The 24,476-nt window shown below is 42.2% G+C and overlaps 1 protein-coding gene across 1 annotated transcript in view; it reads right to left on the bottom strand.

The window, feature by feature from the left end:
• tnfaip8l3 (tumor necrosis factor, alpha-induced protein 8-like 3) overlaps nt 1-23,093 on the bottom strand; it is a 42,121-nt gene extending 19,028 nt beyond the window's left edge. The window contains exon 1 of the mRNA XM_060924246.1: nt 22,789-23,093. Coding sequence (XP_060780229.1) covers nt 22,789-22,834 — 46 coding nt within the window. The 5' untranslated portion in view covers nt 22,835-23,093. The remainder of the gene's footprint in view (nt 1-22,788) is intronic.
• Nucleotides 23,094-24,476: the final 1,383 nt, after the last annotated feature.

Here is a 24,476-nt window from a genome sequence, read left to right on the forward strand (position 1 = left end):
TCATTCTAGCTAGCGCTTAGCTACTTTAGCCTTAGAGTGCATGGGCTCGACTCCATGGTAGCGAGTATGGAGTTACACACCTAACGTTTTAATCTTACAGAGAAAGAAACGAGAACACAAAAGCAGGAGCAGAGAAAAGATATAAATATTCATCTTTTGTTTGTTTCATGGATCTATTCATGAATGTCAATGACAAATTACACAAATCCCTGCGACTCAACGCTCTCCGAGGTCGATACAGAGTCACGATGTTTTCCGCGCGTCGCCATCTTGGTGTGACGCAGTCCCATAGTTATGCTAATTAGTTAAAGCTCCTCCCTTGCATTCAGCTGTTTCCTGTTTCCGTAGGGCCGTACTGTTTACCTCAAGAGGGAGGAAAACGGTCCCAAAATTGAGGAAAGCAATCCTCAAAATGATCACATCTCGTTCACATGATATTGTTCTTTTGAGACATAAAAAAATTAAAAAGTTTCAGATGACTTTCCAGTCAGCACCTTTAATCCAGTGTTGCCGAATTGTCTAGATTGTCGTGGGATGTAATGGTGCATTCTATTTGAACTGGGAAGTTGAAATTTCTGAGTTCCCAGTCAGAAATGTAAACTGGAACACCCCCGAAGTCAGATTTCCAACTTGGAAAGTCAGAAGAACCTCACCAACCCCGACGTCAAAATCCAAGATGGCTGCTTTGCACATTGCTGTAAGGAAGCTTTAGTAATGTACTTCTGTCTTCTTCGTGTCTCATTATATCAGTCGTACATGCAGTAATGTCCAACTTCTACCTGTGGACGTGTTGCTACAGTGCTTTTACATGCAAAATGACCAGGTAATGCTTTGGTTTAAACTGGTAATGCTAACAATGGCTAACCTGGCTAGAACTGGTAATGCTAATTGCCACCTTGGTTTTCTGACTTGTTGTACTGGACCGAGGTCAACTCGGGTCTGACGTCATTCACAACTCCGACTTCTGAATTCTGAGGTAAATGGAACGCAGCATGAGCTCTGTAGAGTTGTTATTCCACCTAGTGGTCAAAATGGGAACTGCAACAAGAGTTAATAGAATCCCACTGGGGCAGGAATCACACTGCTCCATCATGCTCGGGGGAGGAGCAGCGGACATGAAGCTTAACGTGTTGCCATGGTTGTGTGTTCTCTCCAAATTGGGCGAGGTTAAAAATGTCATATGTTGTTGATTGTCAACTGTTATTAATTATGGGATTAATCTAAAAATAATCACTGGATAGCAGCCTGTAGGATAAAGCAGGGGTGATGGGGCAGTGATGATAAGGTAGGGGTGATGAGGCAGGGGTGATGAGGTAGGGATGATAGAGCAGGGGTGATAGGCTCTGGACTGCATTTAGTTTGAGGCTCCATCATTATTAACGTTGTCCTGGATTTGTGTCAGTCAGAGAGAGAACACACACTCTCGCTCCTCACACACTCCTCACACACACTGTCACTGATTTCCCTGACAGGTCAGACTGAGAGAATGATGGGTCAAATTACTGACAAGGAAGTGTGTGTGTGTGTGTGTGTGAGAGAGAGAGAGAGAGAGAGACTGACTGCAGGGTTTTTGTCAGCGTTAGTGTTACAGTAATCAGCAGTGTCAGACTGAACACGTCTGGAGTGTGAGAGAGAGAAACAGATACAGAGAGACAGACAGGTAATGCGAGAGACAGAGAAAATCAAAAATAGAAAAAGAGAGAGAGAGAAATGAGAGAGAAAGAGAGAAAATGAAAGAAAGACGGAAAGACACAGAGAGACTGAGAGTGAGACAAAGAAACAGAGAGGCAGACAGACAGAAAATGAGAGAGAGAGAGAGAGAGAGAGAGAGAAAGTGCGACAGTCTATTAGTTAGTTTGTGTGTGCTCCTTATACAATATTAAACTATCATTATCATTAATACACGTGGGCGGCACGGTGGTGTAGTGGTTAACACTGTCGCCTCACAGCAAGAAGGTCCGGGTTCGAGCCCCGTGGCCAGCGAGGGCCTTTCTGTGCGGAGTTTGCATGTTCTCCCCGTGTCCGCGTGGGTTTCCTCCGGGTGCTCCGGTTTCCCCCACAGTCCAAAGACATGCAGATTAGGTTAACTGGTGACTCTAAATTGACCGTAGGTGTGAATGTGAGTGTGAATGGTTGTCTGTGTCTATGTGTCAGCCCTGTGATGACCTGGCGACTTGTCCAGGGTGTACCCCGCCTTTCACCCGTAGTCAGCTGGGATAGGCTCCAGCTTGCCTGCGACCCTGTAGAACAGGATAAAGCGGCTACAGATAATGAGATGAGATTAATACACGTTTTACACACACACACACACACACACACAGAGTTCCTGGTGTTGTAAACCCCTCTGGTGGGCTGCTCTGCTCTGCTCTGCTCTGAGCCCATGGGCTGTGCTCCAAATCCCCTTTAGTGCAGTGTCGCATCCCTGATCCCTGCTGTGTGGGATGTGATCACTGTACCCGTGCTGGAGTTCAGTTGTGTTTCGTCTGTCAGCGAGTCGGAGCTCATTGTTCTGACTCAGCCCTCTGGCACTTATGTATTCGTTATTCTTCTTTATTCATCACTTTTAAACCATTTCTGTCTTTATCACTTTAATCTTGCTCTTATTTTAATAATAAAGAGGAACTCTGGGTAATTTAACACTCTAAAGCTGGAGGACGTCGTTGTCTGGTGTCGTTACCCCGAGTGATGAAAAGATACAAATGTTAACAATAAAAGGGCATTTAAAAAAAAAATTATTTTAACATTACTTTTATTCAGTTATTGTCCTTTCATTTTAATTTTACTTCACTGTATCTTATATTAAATCCCTTTTGTTCATGTTTTGATTTAATAATTTTAATACAATTATTGTTATTATAATAGTGTTCTATAGGTCACATGTACTGTTATTGTTTTTTTTTTAAATACAGTGGTGCTTGAAAGTTTGTGAACCCTTTAGAATTTTCTATATTTCTGCATAAATATGACCTAAAACATCATCAGATTTTCACACAAGTCCTAAAAGTAGATAAAGAGAACCCAGTTAAACAAATGAGACAAAAATATTATACTTGGTCATTTATTTATTGAGGAAAATGATCCAATATTACATATCTGTGAGTGGCAAAAGTATGTGAACCTTTGCTTTCAGTATCTGAACCCCTTGTGCAGCAATAACTGCAACTAAACGTTTGTGGTAACTGTTGATCAGTCCTGCACACCGGCTTGGAGGAATTTTAGCCCATTCCTCCGTACAGAACAGCTTCAACTCTGGGATGTTGGTGGGTTTCCTCACATGAACTGCTCGCTTCAGGTCCTTCCACAACATTTCCATTGGATTAAGGTCAGGACTTTGACTTGGCCATTCCAAAACATTCACTTTGTTCTTCTTTAACCATTCTTTGGTAGAATGACTTGTGTGCTTAGGGTCATTGTCTTGCTGCATGACCCACCTTCTCTTGAGATTCAGTTCATGGACAGATGTCCTGACATTTTCCTTTAGAATTCTCTGGTATGTATAATTCAGAATTCATTGTTCCATCAATGATGGCAAGCCGTCCTGGCCCAGATGCACCAAAACAGGTCCAAACCATGATACTACCACCACCATGTTTCACAGATGGGATAAGGTTCTTATGCTGGAATGTAGTGTTTTCCTTTCTCCAAACATAACGCTTCTCATTTAAACCAAAAAGTTCTATTTTGGTCTCATCCATCCACAAAACATTTTTCCAATAGCCTTCTGGCTTGTCCACATGATCTTTAGCAAGCTGCAGACGAGCAGCAATGTTCTTTTTGGAGAACAGTGGCTTTCTCCTTGCAACCCTGCCATGCACACCATTGTTGTTCAGTGTTCTCCTGATGGTGGACTCATGAATATTAACATTAGCCAATGTGAGAGAGGCTTTCAGTTGCTTAGAAGTTACCCTGGGGTCCTTTGTGACCTCGCCGACTATTACACGCCTTGCTCTTGGAGTGATCTTTGTTGGTTGACCACTCCTGGGGAGGGTAACGATAGTCTTGAATTTCCTCCATTTGTGCACAATCTGTCTGACTGTGGATTGGTGGAGTCCAAACTCTTTAGAGATGGTTTTGTAACCTTTTCCAGCCTGATGAGCATCAACAACGCTTTTTCTGAGGTCCTCAGAAATCTCCTTTGTTCGTGCCATGATACACTTCCACAAACATGTGTTGTGAAGATCAGACTTTGATAGATCCCTGTTCTTTAAATAAAACAGGGTGCCCACTCACACCTGATTGTCATCCCATTGATTGAAAACACCTGACTCTAATTTCACCTTCAAATTAACTGCTAATCCTAGAGGTTCACATACTTTTGCCACTCACAGATATGTAATATTGGATCATTTTCCTCAATAAATAAATGACCAAGTATAATATTTTTGTCTCATTTGTTTAACTGGTTTTCTCTTTATCTACTTTTAGGACTTGTGTGAAAATCTGATGATGTTTTAGGTCATATTTATGCAGAAATATAGAAAATTCTAAAGGGTTCACAAACTTTCAAGTACCACTGTATTTAAAATACTGTTGCATTTCATTAGCTGTCTGATGTTAAATATTAACCTGATTTTAAATAAATCCACTACTGATTCCTCCTTTCCAGCAATAATGCATGCTACCAAAAATAAGTGCACCCCTGAATCCACTCCATAGACTTACATTAGTTTTCATATATTTTTAAAGCTCCATTTTTTTTAAACATACCTGTATGTGACACAAATGATGTTTTCTTTCATTTCCTGCATCTGCATTTTTCCTCATATGGTGCATGTTTGGTAGAAGAGTGTATTTCTTAAATAGGCCACGGGGACATTTGTGGCTCAGTGATGTCATTTGTGGTATCGAGCCCTAATAAAATATGTAGTTTTTAAATATAAATGTTTATACACACACACACACACACACACACACTGCTCATGGGACAGGATGATGCTATAATTGACTCTCTGATCCTCCCTTTGATTCTGGAATTCAGTGTCCTGTCTCATGCCACCAAACTCCCCAAATCATAAAAACTTTATCTGGGTTTGCAAAATAAATTAAAGTCTGTTTTTGTAAACATCCTGAGCTCTGATCGGTTTGTTGATTTCTCTGTCTGCCAGAACCAATCACATTCAGACTGCTGTTCCTGTGAGATTCCTGTGCTAGCCCGTGTCTCTGCCCTGAGCGTGAGGAGTGAATTCCCACAGCACTAATATATTAGAAACAGCCCTCTTATCTGGAGCGGCGTTTATATTACAGTATTTTTACACAAAGTGGTGATAAAACACCATGATTCCCTCCATGGCTAAGGTTAAGTTTGGAGTGTGTGTGTTTAGTGGTCATGCATTAGCATCTGCGCCTACATTAATTTATTGCTAACCCCCAATGCTAATGCGGAAAACACAGAGCTCTGTTAGCAATTAAACCTCACACACACACATTTGCACTATGAGCGTGTGTATCTGCTCTCATTCACTTCCACGCTAATAAACAAACTTCCTGCTTCTGCTTACGCATGCTAGTTAGCAAAACGCTAGCTAGCAAACAGCATCTGCAGATGATATTACAGTGGTGCTTGAAAGTTTGTGAACCCTTTAGAATGTTCTATATTTCTGCATAAATATGATCTAAAACATCATCAGATTTTCACACAAGTCCTAAAAGTAGATAAAGAGAACCCAGTTAAACAAATGAGACAAAAATATTATACTTGGTCATTTATTTATTGAGGAAAATGATCCAATATTACATATCTGTGAGTGGTAAAAGTATGTGAACCTCTAGGATTAGCAGTTAATTTGAAGGTGAAATTAGAGTCAGGTGTTTTCAATCAATGGGATGACAATCAGGTGTGAGTGGGCACCCTGTTTTATTTAAAGAACAGGGATCTATCAAAGTCTGATCTTCACAACATGTTTGTGGAAGTGTATCATGGCACAAACAAAGGAGATTTCTGAGGACCTCAGAAAAAGCGTTGTTGCTCATCAGGCTGGAAAAGGTTACAAAACCATCTCAAAGAATTTGGACTCCACCAATCCACAGTCACACAGATTGTGTACAAATGGAGGAAATTCAAGACCATTGTTACCCTCCCCAGGAGTGGTCGACCAACAAAGATCACTCCAAGAGTAAGCGTGTAATAGTCGGCGAGGTCACAAAGGGCCCCAGGGTAACTTCTAAGCAACTGAAGGCCTCTCTCACATTGGCTAATGTTAATGTTCATGAGTCCACCATCAGGAGAACACTGAACAACAATGGTGTGCATGGCAAGGTTGCAAGGAGAAAGCCACTGCTTTCCAAAAAGAACATTGCTGCTTGTCTGCAGTTTGCTAAAGATCACGTGGACAAGCCAGAAGGCTATTGGAAAAATGTTTTGTGGATGGATGAGACCAAAACAGAACTTTTTGGTTTAAATGAGAAGCGTTATGTTTGGAGAAAGGAAAACACTGCATTCCAGCATAAGAACCTTATCCCATCTGTGAAACATGGTGGTGGTAGTATCAGGGTTTGGGCCTGTTTTGCTGCATCTGGGCCAGGACGGCTTGCCATCATTGATGGAACAATGAATTCTGAATTATACCAGCGAATTCTAAAGGAAAATGTCAGGACATCTGTCCATGAACTGAATCTCAAGAGAAGGTGGGTCATGCAGCAAGACAATGACCCTAAGCACACAAGTCATTCTACCAAAGAATGGTTAAAGAAGAATAAAGTTAATGTTTTGGAATGGCCAAGTCAAAGTCCTGACCTTAATCCAATGGAAATGTTGTGGAAGGACCTGAAGCGAGCAGTTCATGTGAGGAAACCCACCAACATCCCAGAGTTGAAGCTGTTCTGTACGGAGGAATGGGCTAAAATTCCTCCAAGCCGGTGTGCAGGACTGATCAATAGTTACCGCAAACGTTTAGTTGCAGTTATTGCTGCACAAGGGGGTCACACCAGATACTGAAAGTAAAGGTTCACATACTTTTGCCACTCACAGATATGTAATATTGGATCATTTTCCTCAATAAATAAATGACCAAGTATAATATTTTTGTCTCATTTGTTTAACTGGGTTCTCTTTATCTACTTTTAGGACATGTGTGAAAATCTGATGATGTTTTAGGTCATATTTATGCAGAAATATAGAAAATTCTAAAGGGTTCACAAACTTTCAAGCACCACTGTAGCTTCTAATCACGATACTGTTCTGTGTTACGTTCCTGTCTTCAACACACTGAACAACAGGAAAGTGTCTCTGAGGAACGAGGAAGTGTGAACCTACAGCACAAGGGGGGAGGGGTAATAACTGACCACCACGCCCCTTCACTGGCACTGATGGGAACAAAGCCATGCCCACTTCATAGCAACACACAGACACAGAGGCCATGTCCACTTTACTGTGACGGGTGCACACAGAGAAGCCACACCTCCTTCCCTGGAACACACACACACACACACACACACACACACACACACACACACACACAAAGGCCACACCTCCTTCACTGGGACTCACACACACAAAGGCCACACCTCCTTCACTGGGACTCACACACACAAAGGCCACACCTCCTTCACTGGGACTCACACACACAAAGGCCACACCTCCTTCAGTGGGACTCACACTCTCTCAGAGGTTCAGATATCATGCTCTGAGCATAAATTATGTGAGAGAATCTGAGATTGTGATGTCACTTACATACTACATGACTTACCAAGGCTGAGATCGAGTGGATACATCACTTCTAAATTGTTAAATAACTTTGAAGATGATGAATTAAATTAATTTTCCTTGTATTTTTATGTGACATGCTTTTGTTTGTTTTAATTCACTGAGAAATGCAGTCTTTTTAGATGTCAAGTTTTTTAGATGTCAGTACTGTGTATGCATTATCTCGCCGAGTGAGATTTAAACTTCATAAAAGTGAAGTCTGTTGATTCGAGGATTTTGTTGCCAGTAAAAATCATACAATTACAGAATATTACTGATTCGATTTTTAGAATTAGCAGCCTTTATTTGTCACATAAACATTACAGCACAGTGAAGTTCTTTCTCTGTATTTAACCCTGCTGAAGCAGTGAGACATACACACAGTGAGAGAGAGACAGAGAGAGAGAGAGCAAGAGAGAGAGAACAGTGGCGCCTGGGGATTTTATTTTTTAGAATTAGAAGCCTTTATTTGATGGCTCTGTGTAATGAAGGGAAACAGTGTTTTCGTGAGCTGTTAATGTTATGGCCGGATATCCGGTTTCAGGTTGTGTCCAGGTAAACCAATTTTTAGCAGTATTGTAACTTTTAAAATGGATAAATTGTTGTTATAAAGTTTCATTTTTAATTTGAATGTGCGGAGGGAACATCACGGCACTTGCTGTGTTCAGAAACCGGTGTTTATTTTTGTTTGTTTTTTTAATTATTTATTTGTTTATTTTTACTTTAAGGAGGAGATTAAGGAGTTGTTTGTTGTTTTTGGCTGCTTGTGATCCTGAAGTGTTTTCATTTCTGTACGCAGTCACTCATCTCTGGATCAGATCTGGATATTTACAGTATAAACAGATTCGCACACTAGTTTTTCACAAATCAAAACATTATCGGACCGCAGTGCATTCTGGGTAAATGAGCTGAGCTATATCTCTATTTTTCTATCTCAATGTGTGTGTGTGTGTGTGTGTGTGTGTGTTCACTAACCCTCAAGCTGACATAAATTTTTAAACACCCAAACATTATGAATGTAAACATCAGAACTTTACTGAATCTAAAACACACACACACACACACACACACACACACACACACACACACACACACACACACACACACCGTTTTGTATTCAGCTCATTTAGTCATATGATATTTCAGTGTTTGGGTGTATTTGAGATCATGCAAGTTGCATGCACTGAAGTCCAAAGCCAAAATCAGGTGTAACTGAGACACGCCTCTGTTCAACTTAAACTCCGCCCCCTGTGTGCATAACGTTTTCACGTAACTTCTGAATAGCATGTAAGTCTGTCGTTACGTCTGAGGCCTGAACACTGATGTGTGTAATTTCAGTATTAAACCCTGACTGAGCTCGGAATAGGAGGCAGAACACACTCCTACATTTTATATTCTCACGATGTCCTGAACGCAGTCAGGGTGTAAGTCAGGGTGTGTGTCCGTGTAGCGTTCTTCTCTGGCAGAAACGTGCTGGCTTCAGCCCAGCGCTTCATCAGGAGAAAAAAAAACCTGTGTGGGTTTTGTTTCTATGACAACAATATCGTGACAACACCATTCCACCTGCCGCTGTATGCCAGACCAGCCTCGTCCCTTCGCTTATTATTCTCTGTGTGTTATTGTTCCAGATCGAGAGAGACAGAACAAGCTTCTCCTCCATTTTCCTGGTTACCATGGTGACGAGTCCCACCCATGTGATTGGTTGCCTGAAAAGGAGTCACGTCACGTCACGACAGTGAAGACACCAGCACTTTCGACTCGAAGTAGACACTGAGGACAGAAAGAACCGCGATGTGGACACACACCCTGACAGGACCCGTTCCTCATTTACTGGTCATCATTCCACAGCATTGTAGGCTCATTAATATTCAGATGTATTCGAATATTAAAGATTTATACAGGTTTTGATGCTCAGTGTTTAAATCACAGAATGAAGTCACTGAACTGATTTTAATGTTTAACACATTGTCAGTTCAGGAGCCACTGCGGCTTCTCAAACATTCTCTCTCTCTCTCTCTCTCACTTGCTCTCTCTCTGACACTCTCTCTTGCTCGCTTGATCTCTCTGTCTCTCTCTCTGCCTGTCTGTCTCTCTCTCTGCCTCTCTGTCCGTCTGTCTCTCTCTGTCTCTCTCTTTCAGGTGAGCTGAAGGAAAGTCACACTGTGTGTGTGTGTGTGTGTGTGTGTGTGTGTGTGTGTGTGTGTGTGTGTGTGTGTGTGTGTGTGTGTGAATTTTATACCACACCACTGTTGAATTCTGTCCTCTGATTAATCAGGTGTTGATTAGTTGTCTCTAACAGCAGCTCTGACAGTAGTGCGGGTTTATATTAACGCTCTCACTCTGATACGTAATCGTTATGGTTTCTATAGTAACGGCTTGTTCATGGGGACTCGTACAGCAGACGCTCCACATAAGCAGGAGGTGTTTGTGTTACGTCTCTGGAAGGAGTCTCCAGTGTCAGCGCTGTGTATCAGTCAGAGCTGCAGCGGGGACTTTAGGATTTCTGACATCTTCAGTACAGAGGAGTTTACACTTCTTTACAGTTTCTATGGTAACATGATGTAATAAGCTGCGTGTTTCTGTTTTACTAAATCAAAGAGAGAGAAAGCGAGAGAGAGACTGTTGAGGGAACGAGTGTTTATAGCTCCAGGGTGGTAACAGTGACTCTGCTTCATCACACCACCCTGTTACTGCCTGTGTGTGTTTCACTGTAACGCCAGCGCAGTGCTTATTAATCTCACACTGTGATAATAGAATTATATAATAATATAATAATTAAACCTGTAAATGATCACACAGCACCACGTCGCTGTGCAACACTCTCACACACAACATGATCCCCGTCTCTCAGACAGCAGGACTCACTGTCACACTGAGTCTAGATCAAGTGGCCTCAATCTAACACACACACACACACACACACACCGTTGGCCTGCCGAGGGAACTCAGAACTCATCCTGCATCAGAGCTTTCTGTTTTAATCTTTTGTCATCTCTGATGTTTTGTTTTCCATGTCCTACTATCATACAGAGACCAAAAAAATATATATATATATATATATATATATATATATATATATATATATATATATATATATATATATATATAGTGTGTGTGTGTGTGTGTGTTTAAACTTTAGACCTTGGCCTTCACTTGGCATTTTCTTTGATCACTCGTGAAATTTTGACCTCAGTTTGGGTGAAAACAGGAGAGAGAGAGAGAGAGAGAGAGAGAGAGAGAGAGAGAGAGAGATGCTACAAATAATGAAGGCTGGAGAGACACCCTCTGTGTCCCCTCTATCTGTCTGTCTGTCTACCTTGCTCTCTCTCTCTCTCTCCCTGTCTCTTTCTCTCCATCTCTCTCTCTCTCTGTCTCTGTCTCTCCCTGCCTCTTCTTCCTCCTCGTGCCTGGCACACACAGGAGGTCACTGGAGGCCGTGGGATTGATGGCGTTCCCATAGTGTGCACACACACACACACACACACACACTCCAAATGCATTTATTAGTCTGATTTTAATCAGCGTGATTAAACTACAGCATAAACACGCAACTCTTCAGCAATCCCACAATCCCCTGCAGTATGATGTACCCCAGAGATTTAACCTCATACCCTTTGCTGTTTAAAGGGAGTAGGGAGTCGGGCACTACACTTCCTCAAAAACAAATCAATACAGAGTTTTTGGTGAGGTCATGAGCAGCGTTGTGAGGAAACTGTGTAAACAGATTTACTGGAGATGTAGTTAGCATGTAGCTCTGAGATCTCTGATTACAGACGGAGTAAAGACACAGGAACGGTGGAAATGAAACAGAATCGTCAACAACGTCAACATTTACCTCAGATATGTTGGAAAATTACTGAGAAAAGGCTGAGAAAGACTAAAATTACTCCCTCATTACACCTAGCATGAACCGCTAACTTAACTGAAGTGGATTCTGCTGTATTGAGGGATGACAGCATGGGATTTGCGCACACACACCGAGTGTCACACAGTCTGATTCGCTGTGTTTGAATGGGTTACATTTCCATCCTGGTTTATTAAACTTTATGAGGAGATCAGAAAAAACACCGCCATCCAACATGATCAGAACCGTTCATCTGATGACGGAGAAGTGTGTAATTACACTTATTTTTCTGGCTTTAGATCCAGGCTTTATGTAATCACAGCTCTATTCCTGGCCTTTCTCACACTTTCTAAAAGCGCAGGCTGTAAAAACACAGCTGAAAATTGAATGTGTGTGTGTGTGTGTGTGTGTGTGTGTGTGCACTCACACACTCAGAGCAGCAATAACACACTCCATGAGTCATAAAAATATACATCTCAAATATAACTATAAGAATGCCTTAAGCACAGAAGTCTCTCAGAGGTTCGGCGTATTGCGCCGCGTTGAGCATCTGATACTGCTTAGCGCTCGCGTGACACTTTCCAATAACCTTCTATTTCCTGATTTAGTATGGGGTGATAGAAAATAATGAGTACTCATGCAGCATCTTCAAATATTACAAAATAATGCTGAAATATCTGTTTTTGACCAACCCAAGTACTCTTCTGCCACTCAAGCTCTTAATCAGTTACCAGAACGTTAAGGATGTAGCATCTCATCTGGCCTGCCATCAAACCAACCACGACGACCAAAACATCAAACAGAACTGAAATGTGACGATGTGAGAGAGAGAGAGGACCAACCTCCACCACTAACTGCTTACAACAGGAACATCAACAAAGAACTCAATTTTGTTCCCTGAGTGAAGATCGACCCAAAACATCGATCAGAACTGAGGTCGGATGATAAATGAGAGAGGAGATACGATTCTAGTCAGAAGAAAATGTGTTAAGTTGACTTGATTACTAATTTGTTCACAAAAAATTGACAATACAACAACCAAGTGTTGTGCAGAAGGTCGAGTTCTTTCAAATAAAACCATCAGAACTGAAATCCACTGAGAACTGAAGGAGGGAGGGAGGCGACACGATTTAACTGAAAATAAACAAATTGTTTACAACAGGAAAATCAACAAACAAATGACCAAGTTTTGTTCCTCGAGGGAAGATCGACCCAAAACATTGACCAGAACTGGAATCGGATGATAAATCAGAGAGGCGATATAATTTCATTAGGTTTAAAAAACCCTGTTAGTTTTGGTATATTGCTCAATAGAGCTTTGTCACGTTGGGCTTTTCGCCGTTGCGCCTTGCGCTTTTGAGCACCGCTCTCGTATTTTCTGTCACACATGTTCACTGTTCAACTGTGGAGTGATGTCGTGCGTGACGTCTAATGTTTATATATGGAAGGCAGATTTGCCTCACCCAATCAGCGTCCGTTTATTTAAATATTCATTTTGAGCCAATGAATATGAAGGGTTTTTTTCTTTTGACCAATTGGGGGCCCCCCTGTGAGGCGGGGGGCGTGGGGGCCCCTAGACTGAAGCCATATGAAGCCTGTGCAGTGATCCGGGCGTGTAGACGGGGCCCGAGTGAGCTACACCGTCACTGATGGTCTCATTAGATCGATATGATTATATATGTGCAGGACCTCTCTGAAAAACACCGCCGTAACGAAAGCCTCCTGAATAAACATTGTTATAAATAAATTAAAAATAAATAAATGCAGATTGGAGCTCGTAATCAATTTTTATCCATTTCTGTTAGCATTAGCGAGCTACCGGTAGCTGTTTCCCCTCAGTCTGAAGTGTTTAAAGCTCTTCAGCGATTGTGAAATGGTACACACTCAGTGTGAACATGTGGACTTGGGGGAAGAAAATCTGTAGTTGACGGGTTTGGGATGCAGCAGATGATATTAAAACAGCTGGCAGGTGGAGTGGAGAGTTCCTCTGAGTTAAACTGGGATGGCGACTTCCACCAGTTCAGCTTCCAGTGAGTGAATATAACGACACGTCCTCTAGCACTCCAGCTCAAGTGGATTTCTAGCTTTACTGTAGTAATATTTTACCGAGGGCTGTCTCTGCTTTCACTCAACTACAGGATTAGTGTACTTCGTTCACCACACACACACACACACACACACACAGCGTGGGAGTTCTATAATTTCTGCCAGCTTTTCTGTACTTCCGTTAAGTGTGTGTGTGTGTTGTAGCTCATCTGTTTTGAATCTCTAATAATAACCTCTTTAATATAACGCTGCTGTGCGCATCCCAGAAGTGAGCACATCTGTGTGTGTGTGTGTGTGTGTGTGTGTGTGTGTGTGTGTGTGTGTGTGTGTGTGTGTTTTCTCAGGATCTACGTCAAAGCTGTACACTCTTCAAATGTTGCACGAGATGCCTTTCTACACACACACACACACACACACACACGAATATAACAGGAGTGTTAGCTCAGTCCCTTTACTGTACCTAATGAGAGAGAGAGAAATAACTGTGGTTTTACCTCAAAGAGACAGAGAGAAAAAGAGAGAGAGAGAGAGGGACAGAGAGAGAGAGACGGAGGGAGAGGGCGAGAAAGAAGGATAGAGAGAAAGAGAGAGGGAGAGGGCGAGAGAGAGGGATAGAGAGAAAGAGAGAGGGAGACAGAGAGACAGAGGGAGAGAGAAGGACAGAGAGGGACAAAGAGAGAGAGCAAGAGAGAGAGACAGGAGGAGAGAGAGAGACAGGAAGGGAGAGAGAGTTGCTACAAATAATGAAGGCTGGAGAGACACCCTCTGTGTCCTCTCTATCTGTCTGTCTGCCTCTCTCTCTCTTTCTCTCTCCTCCTGAGAGAGAGAGGGTACTGTGGCTGCGAAAGATTTCCATCTCTCAGCAAACACACACACACACACACACACACACACACACACACTGGGCATTTCTAGCCCATATCCTGCTATTGGCGTGAAGAGAAACTAAAATCGCTCCTGCATTCTTCACCTCTGACTTGTCTTTTCCACACACACAGTAAACACTCCTGACACACTCTCACCACACACTCTCACCACACACTCTGTGTGTATTGTTTCACAGCTCGAAGGTCTCTGGTTCGGTTCAATCCCGAGCTCTGGTTACACTTTTACTGCTTTTCGGCCAACAGGGAATGGCTTCTGGAACCGGTTCTGTTCAGGATTCTTTGAAACTTGGTGCCCGCTTATGATCCAGCCCACATTTTCACCAGTTTTGATCAGAACCGCTGTAATCAAGGACGCATCATGAACAGAGGGCGTGGCACAATTCACAACCGGCGTAAACAGTAGGAGTAGGATGTCGGAGCTCATTGATTACCAATTATTACAGATGTTTGTTTTCAGTCCATTTTTCCTGAAGATGTTTCCTTTTCCATTGCGTTCTCCATCACTGCGCTCCGCTTCCTCTCCAAACTAATGACACGCCCACTGATGTCATCACGGTTCCTACTGGGAGACAACTTTTCAGCTTATGAACTGATTTGTTTTTGGTTGAAATGCTCCAAAAGGGGGCGGCACGGTGGTGTAGTGGTTAGCGCTGTCGCCTCACAGCAAGAAGGTCCTGGGTTCGAGCCCCAGGGCCGGCGAGGGCCTTTCTGTGTGGAGTTTGCATGTTCTCCCCGTGTCCGCATGGGTTTCCTCTGGGTGCTCCGGTTTCCCCCACAGTCCAAAGACATGCAGGTTAGGTTAACTGGTGACTCTAAATTGAGCGTAGGTGTGAATGTGAGTGTGAATGGTTGTCTGTGTCTATGTGTCAGCCCTGTGATGACCTGGCGACTTGTCCAGGGTGTACCCCGCCTTTCACCCGTAGTCAGCTGGGATAGGCTCCAGCTTGCCTGCAACCCTGTAGAACAGGATAAAGCGGCTACAGATAATGAGATGAGATGAGATGAGATGAGATGCTCCAAAAGGTTCAGTATTTGTTGTGTGAGCCAGAACTGAACCTGTTGCCTGTTTGTGGAAAAGGGTCACCTGTGTGTGTTCTTTCCCTGTCCTCTGGGTCTCTGGTTTCTTCCCAGCTCACAAAAACATGTAGGTAAGCAAGAATGTGTGTGTGTGTGTAGTGTTTAATCAAATGCAAAAAAAACCCCACACAGTTTCATTTCAATTTTGTGAACTATTACTTTGTCACATCATCTTTAAAAAAATCTCATGAGTGTCTAATTTTTTTTTTTTACAATATTTGATAGGTTTTTTTTAAATATGTTTCTGTTTTTTTTTTTTGGTTTGGAATTTCAGTGAAGCAGGTTCATAGAAACACGGCTTGAGTTTTGTTATTAAAAATAACTCCTTCCTGTCAGAGAGAGAGAAGGAATGTCAGGACTTTACCCAGATACCTGCCTGAGGACGAGGGTCATGCTGAGGTTTAAAGAAAAGGGAAGCGATGACAGGAATATTTTTAAAGGTTTCTGTTCAACATAAGGGTCTTTGTAAATATGTTTCTGTCTGACATTCTGCTTTTGTATCAAACATCATCATAAATCTGTGAACAAACAGGCAAATCGATTTAAGAATATAAAAACCGTAAAACTTACACTGGCAGTCAATGAAAAAGTCCAGGTCAATAATTCAACATATTATGCAATACGGAGTTGGGGAAATGTTTGTTTTGAGATGTTTCTATTGAATAGCATGCACAGAAGTCATTAATGAGTTCTCCTCAATCCAAACATTTTTCAATAGTCTTCAGGGAGTGGTCTTTAGGAATCAGCTCAAAGTGCTGTTTTGGAGAAAAACAAAAAGTTGTACACGGTTGAAAGGATGGGTTGGATAGCCTTTATTAAGGCCATGAAAAAGCCGACTTTTGTATTCCTTATGTCCAAGATGCCACGGTTAAATCCAGATGACAGATGGCGGGCCCTCGGCATGGTGCAAGCCGGCCTAAGTTTTTCAGAAGTTGGGCGTTGATTGAATGTCCAAACCCTGCCATGGCCTGCATATTCACCTGATCTCAATCCCATTGAGCATTTATGGGATCACCTTGGTGTTCAGATCCAGAACCGTGTTCCTCGTCCCATGAACAGAGGTCAACTGATCCAGGCTCTTCAAGAGGAGTGGCAGGCCATTCCACAAGACAGGATTCGCCATTTGATACGCAGTATGCGTCGCAGACTGACGGCTTGTATTGCTGTTGGTGGGGACAATACTCAGTACTGAAGCTGCAACTTTCCAATTACAGGGTATCCATTTTGTTCGGACTGTAAATTATCAAAACTCACAACAATTGTGATTTTTTGTTTATTCATCTCGAGTTAAATGTCAGTATATTGATCTGTAAGCTTCTAGTACATGATTTCATAGCTTATGAATAAAATTATTTTCATAAATGTCACCTGGACATTTTCATTGACTGTCAGTGTATAAACTCACACAAAAACACGAACAATTATACAAACTGTAAAAACACTCAGATGAGCACACTGATGTAAAACTGTCTGAAATGTAAAATTTATCATAAAAACACTAACAAAAGGGCAAACTGTCATGAATACTCATGAAAAAAATAAATTACCATAAAAATTGTGTAACCTGGTGGACAAAGTGTACAAGCATACAACCCCGATTCCAAAAAAGTTGGGACAAAAGTACAAATTGTAAATAAAAACGGAATGCAATGATGTGGAAGTTTCAAAATTCCATATTTTATTCAGAATAGAACATAGATGACATATCAAATGTTTAAACTGAGAAAATGTATCATTTAAAGAGAAAAATTAGGTGATTTTAAATTTCATGACAGCAACACATCTCAAAAAAGTTGGGACAAGGCCATGTTTCCCACTGTGAGACATCCCCTTTTCTCTTTACAACAGTCTGTAAACGTCTGGGGACTGAGGAGACAAGTTGCTCAAGTTTAGGGATAGGAATGTTAACCCATTCTTGTCTAATGTAGGATTCTAGTTGCTCAACTGTCTTAGGTCTTTTTTGTCCTATCTTCCGTTTTATGATGCGCCAAATGTTTCCTATGGGTGAAAGATCTGGACTGCAGGCTGGCCAGTTCAGTACCCGGACCCTTCTTCTACGCAGCCATGATGCTGTAACTGATGCAGTATGTGGTTTGGCATTATCATGTTGGAAAATGCAAGGTCTTCCCTGAAAGAGACGTCGTCTGGATGGGAGCATATGTTGCTCTAGAACCTGGATATACCTTTCAGCATTGATGGTGTCTTTCCAGATGTGTAAGCTGCCCATGCCACACGCACTAATGCAACCCCATACCATCAGAGATGCAGGCTTCTGAACTGAGCGCCGATAACAACTTGGGTCGTCCTTCTCCTCTTTAGTCCGAATGACACGGCGTCCCTGATTTCCATAAAGAACTTCAAATTTTGATTCGTCTGACCACAGAACAGTTTTCCGCTTTGCCACAGTCCATTTTAAATGAGCCTTGGCCCAGAGAAGACGTCTGCGCTTCTGGATCGTGTTTAGATACGGCTTCTTCTTTGAACTGTAGAGTTTTAGCTGGCAACGGCGGATGGCACGGTGAATTGTGTTCACAGATAATGTTCTCTGGAAATATTCCTGAGCCCATTTTGTGATTTCCAATACAGAAGCATGCCTGTATGTGATGCAGTGCCGTCTAAGGGCCTGAAGATCACGGGCACCCAGTATGGTTTTCCGGCCTTGACCCTTATGCACAGAGATTCTTCCAGATTCTCTGAATCTTTTGATGATATTATGCACTGTAGATGATGATATGTTCAAACTCTTTACAATTTTACACTGTCGAACTCCTTTCTGATATTGCTCCACTATTTGTCGGCGCAGAATTAAGGGGATTGGTGATCCTCTTCCCATCTTTACTTCTGAGAGCCGCTGTCACTTCAAGACAAGGACACGTTATCCTAATGGGCTTCATGGGCAGCTGCCCGGGGCCTCGGAGGAGGCGAGATCAGAAAATATGAAACGATATTTTCAGAAGTTTTGATCATATTGATAACATTTTTGATGCATTTCGCCACTCGTAAGGAAGCCCACCTTGTCCCGTCGCATAAATCACCCATCATTGTCAACATGATCACTGTCCACCATGTCTTCACACGCTACGCCAGCTTGAGTTCAATGATTTAATTAATGACTTCGCTTTCCAGAAAAGTAGGAAAGTGCCCTTGTAAGTTGACCCATGGCTGTCAAACTGAATGCGCAAAGCTGTGTGCCACTGCTGTTTGGGACATTACGTGTGTGAAAGGATGAAATGTTTCACACAGCCTAACATTTTGAGATTTATTTCTGAGAAGCAAGATATTTTTCTTTCTTTGTTATTGCGCTTTGTTTTCACAAGTTAAAAGTCGCCTGGATTCCAAAATGAAAACGAATGGTTACATAGCAAATGAATGTTCTTGTTCTGAATACTAAAGAAACTGTTGTAGGCCGACGTTATGTTCTTGACATGTTGTTCATTGACTCACTCATTCAAAGGCTAAATTGAGGCTAAACTTTAGTGAACCAGACTTGTTAACCGTGATGTCTGATGGATTTTTTCACCATGCAGTTGCCTATTTCACCATTGCTTTTTCTCGATTAAATAGGTGTTGATGGATATAAAGTTTTATCGTTCAATAGTATTTCTAATTGTGCCACTGTCATTATTTAAGTTTCTGTGTCTAGTTAGACAGGCACGTCTGAGGGGGTGAATGTGCTGAGCGCAGTTGACAACAGGCGGGGCGGGGCCTCAGGGGGGTGTCTGCCCAGGGACTCGGCAAGGGTTAATGCGGCCCTGTTCCAAGATGCTCTTTTTATACCCAGTCATGTTAATGACCTATTGCCAATTGACCTAATGAGTTGCAATTTGGTCCTCCAGCTGTTCCTTTTTTGAACCTTTAACTTTTCCAGCCTCTTATTGCCCCTGTCCCAACTTTTTTGAGATGTGTTGCTGTCATGAAATTTCAAATGAGCCAATATTTGGCATGAAATTTCAAAATGTCTCACTTTCGACATTTGATATGTTGTCTATGTTCTATTGTGAATACAATATCAGTTTTTGAGATTTGTAAATTATTGCATTCAATTTTTATTTCCAATTTGTACTTTGTCCCAACTTTTTTGGAATCGGGGTTGTACATTAAAAAACAAACAATTGTGTAAACTGATGTAAAAATCTCAATAATTACACAAACTACCGTAAAAACACTAATATGTGAGCAAACTGATGGCAAAAATGAACAGTTGTGTAAATGGTGGGATAAACACACAATAAATAAATGTGTAAACAGGTCTTCCTGTGCAATATAGAGTGGAGTTTTCCTGCTTGCAATTTTCCATTTAAAAATTGCAATAAAGAATTTAATAACATAAAAAAGAAAATAACAAAGGAAAGACAGGAACGTGAGAATTTCCACCATTTTGGGTTGAAAGAGTTACACACACACACACACACACACACACACACACACACACACACACACACACTGATGGATATTACTGCAGATTAAAGAACTCAAGATGTTTTTGTTTACTGTGACAAAGAGCAGTGATGCAATATAGAGCTAACAGTTAAAAGCATAAAGGGGCGGGGCTTCCAGAGCGTGTCAGTATTTAAGACGCCTTCACAAATCATTTCATACGCCATGTAGAGCATCCAACATGAAATACGTAAATCTGAGCAGCTCTGGTAACACAGATGTGCTTAACAGTTATTCCATGAAATCGAGTCGTACATGAGCTGATAGGTGACGAGGCGCGTAGCACCGAGATTGAGTGGAATAACTGTTTTATTCTGTCCACATTCACTGGATTTTGAGAAACGGAGCATTTTTATTTTTAATTTTTGCAAATTCAGTAAATAAAAACTTTATACAAAACGTCTGACAAAATAATTTCCGCTTACAATGTAAACAATCCGGCGAAATGACAGGAGCAATTTGTGAAAAATGCAATAATAATAATAATTCTTGAAAAATAATTAAAAAGATATGTTCTTATCATCAAATACTTTTATTCCATATTTTGTTGCTTTTTTTGTATTTTTAGGGTTTTGTTTTCGAGTAGAGTTTTTATTTCATCCTCAGTTGGTTCAGCAACACGCTCTGCCATTTTGTTTTTCTCTACTCACGGTATATGAGCTGATATCCTAGTAGTAGAGTAGCCAATCAGAGCGCGCGATTGCTCATATCCAGTGAATGTGGAGAGAATAATAATGGATCTCAGGGAGGTGTAATAGGGATGATAAAATCATTGCATAAATGGAAAAAAAACCTAAATAAGAAGGCGTCTGATAGTCCAGAATATACATCATCATCATCATCATCATCGTCGTCGTCATCTCTCTATATATCAGTGTTTGTGGCGCTTTCACTGTTCAGCTCCTTCTCCTTTATTAAAAACCACTGGAATCTATTTTAACCAACTCTGTGTGTGTGTGTGTGTGTGTGTGTGTGTGTGTGTGATTTTCCTGCTCGGTTGGTATGGAATGTGCTTGCTCCATTTGAACACGTGTGTGTGTGTGTGTGTGAGTAAGATATTTATCATTCCTCACTAGAGGCCAATACTCTGTCACTTCAAAGACTGGCTCAGAGTCAGTATTTCTGTAACACACACGCACACACACACACACATGCACGAGCGTGGCACAGACACAGCATACATCAACCGTCTTGAAAATACATTAAAAATATTCTGTAGACTCTTGCAGTTTCCTATTACTTAATGACTCTGTGTGTGTGTGTGTGTGTGTGTGTGTGTGTGTGTGTGTGTGTGAGAGTGAGTGAGTGAGTGAGCTGAGTGCTGAATAAATTTCTAAAGCGAGAGAGAGTGTGTTGTTGCATGTGTAAATATGTGTCTGTTTGTCTCAGTGTAAGAGAAAGTGTGTGTGTGTGTGTGTGTGTGTGTGTGTGTGTGTGTGTGTGTGTGTGTGCATATTAATGTAGCTTTAAAGCTTCTCCTTAACCTTACATTTGCACTAAAAGGTAATGTGAAGATCTAGACGATCACTTCACTTGAAGACATGGCCTAATGGTTAGAGGAGCAGCCTTGGGACCAGAAGGTCACTGGTTCAATTCCCTAGACCAGCAGGACTGGCTGAAGTGCCCGGCTGAAGTGCCCTTGAGCAAGGCACCAAACCCCCAACGGCTCCTCAGGCTGCTGTGGGTGGGTCGTATGTCGGCCTGTCTCATCTCTTGTGGGCATGTAGCAAGCGATAACATTGATGTTTGTGGGCGTGGCCTGTACACAATGATCTCGGCTACTTCTTTCCAAGCTTCATTTTCTTCGTAACGTCTCTGTACACGTTTAATGAGAGTGTGTATATGACAGAAGGAAATAAAACCACACTTAAAGGTTTTCCTTCCAGTTTTGTGTCAAACAGTAAAAGGGAACTAACAGCAGGTCGGAACTAAAGCCCTGAGCGAGGAACTGAAGAAACATCAGCTCGCACGCCACATCGGGTCGGACCCAGGAATTGTTCAGACAGTTGCTCAGATTTGTCGCTTCTTCACAGCTTTGTACCTAATTTATGTAGAATTGAGAAAATCTCAATTAAGACGTCACTGAAATCGCCGATTTGTGTTGCACAAATTTGTGAAAATACACACTCATCCGTCACTCATCGCTCGAACACAGGGTTACACGACACACACACATACACCGCTCTCTCTCACTCTCTCTCGCTCGCTCACTCACTCAATCACACCTGACATACACTGACTGTTCATACACTCCTGTGTGTGTGTGTGTGTGTGTGTGTGTGTGTGTGTGTGTGTGTGTGTGTGTTCTACGGTCCTACAGCCAACCAGAACGCACCATGCTGAAATCTTGTGTGAGAAATATTTCACAAAATGCTATTCATAACTGTAACTCTGTAACTGAATGGGGGATGGGGTGAGGGGGTAAGGAGGGGAAATATGGAATGATGGGGTAGAAGTGGGTGTAAAGGGGCAGAAAGGCAGAGGAGAGGCAAATAAAATCTGCACAATGGGGGCATTCGTGTTTACGAAACAGGTAAAAGGGTAGAGTAATATCTGGAGCTGAAAACAGGGTGAAGCGTCCGGGGGGTCAAACCAGACAATAATGTAAAGGGGCTTTTGGGGAGAAGGGGGGGTGGGGGTGGGGGGGTGGAGGTAAATGTTTCAAAGGGAAGTTATAGGAGCAAATTAGAGAGATGTTCGAACTGGTGTTAGGTGACACGGGGTAAAAAGCGAGTGACAGTGAGTGGAGGTATAAATGGAATGAAGACAGACAGATTCAGGAAATTGTGGACAGAGGAGAGAAATGTGTGTCTTACCTGGAGAAAGCTCTCCTTCACTCAGCTCACCCGAATCTGAGTCCATCCCTCTCTCTCCTCTCTCTCCTCTCTTTTCTCTTCTTCTCTTTCTGTGAAAACTCTCTCTCTGTCTGTCTGTCTCTCTCGCTTTCCTCTCTGGCTCGATCACAGCAGCTGTCCGTGGTTGGAATAAAACCGACACTGAGAGCGCAAGCTATTTGGTGACTCACTCACTCTCTCTCTCTCTCTCTCTCTCTCTCTCTCTCTCTCTCAGTCAGCCTCTTTCACTGCAGCTCTCTATGTCGCCTTTGCCGACTCGCTCTGCTTTTCACTCAGCTTCTGAATCCCTCCCTCTTTCCCTCCCTCTCTCCCCCTCTGGCTCAGAGTTCCTGTTGCTTATAAAAACACCAGAAGAGGAACAGCTCTAGTCTTTTAGCTGTGTGTTGTGTGTGTGTGTGTCTGCGCGTGGTTTTCCTGTTTTCAGTTTTCTGATCGTTCCGTTTCCTCTGAATAAGTTTTTCATAAGTTCACAAGCGTCCTGCACGCAACACATCACTACACAACACACTCCACTGTACCACGTCGTACCACAGCACATACTAATGATGTCATGACTTCATACTCCCGCGTAACGGACTTGACAAATCCAACATCCGCTGTAAATATTACACCAAGAATGCAGACACGACTCACTGTGGATGGCACAAAGTGGTGCCTCAGATACCCAACACTCCTGCAGTCCCACCCTCAACAAGCATGTTCACACAAATACAGGCCGTCTCCAGATCTATAAAGGGCATGTCGAGTGGATTAGCGTCCTTCCATAACACAACTGTCGGACTGTAACAGGGTAGTTACTGCATAGTTACCATCTCTACCGATTCTGATAGGTGGATCCCACCTACCGCTTTTAGTTCTAGAGCCCTTCATAGCCAACGTCATCAAAAACTGCGTGCACACTTTGGCACTGGAAGTGGTGTTGTTCCCCAGCCATTCTGACTGACACAGACAAGATAGCAAGCGTTTAAAATCAAATAAAAACTGTTTCCAGCATCAAAATGTCTGGTTGTTGCGTATATGGTTGTCGGAATTGATATTCAAGTTTATTTGTAAAGCGCTTTTAACAATAGACATTGTCGCAAAGCAGCTTTACAGAATTTTAATAACTTTAAACATGAGCTAATTTTATCCCTAATCTATCCCCAATGATGAAGCCTGTGGCGACGGTGGCAATGAAAAACTCCCTCAGACGACATGAGGAAGAAACCTCAAGAGGAACCAGACTCAAAAGGGAACCCATCCTCATTTGGGTGATAACAGACAATGTGACTATAACATTTTTAACAGTTTTAACATGAAGTCAGTTTCGTTGATGTTATAAACTCTTCATTGATGGAAACTTGAGTGCAAAACTGTTCATGACAACTGACTGCAGTCCTAAAGTTAGCAAGTCAACTGCAGTCCTCAGCCATAAAAGCATTACCGTAAGAGTCCAGAGCGTCCTCCAAGTGTGACTTTCAACTGTCCATGTGGGGCCGTCCTTCACAGGAGCGATGCGATGAGACTCCAACCAGACACAGGGCACCAGGATGGATCAGGCAGGTCTGAGGAGCAGAAGGGGTTCAGCATCTCGATCTCAGGATTGACCTGTAACTCAGGGGAACAGACAGAAAGGGATATTCCACCGAAGGACTCACGTTTTACAGGAT

The sequence above is a fragment of the Neoarius graeffei genome, chromosome 6 (genome assembly GCF_027579695.1).
Source record: "Neoarius graeffei isolate fNeoGra1 chromosome 6, fNeoGra1.pri, whole genome shotgun sequence".
Classification (NCBI taxonomy): domain Eukaryota; kingdom Metazoa; phylum Chordata; class Actinopteri; order Siluriformes; family Ariidae; genus Neoarius; species Neoarius graeffei.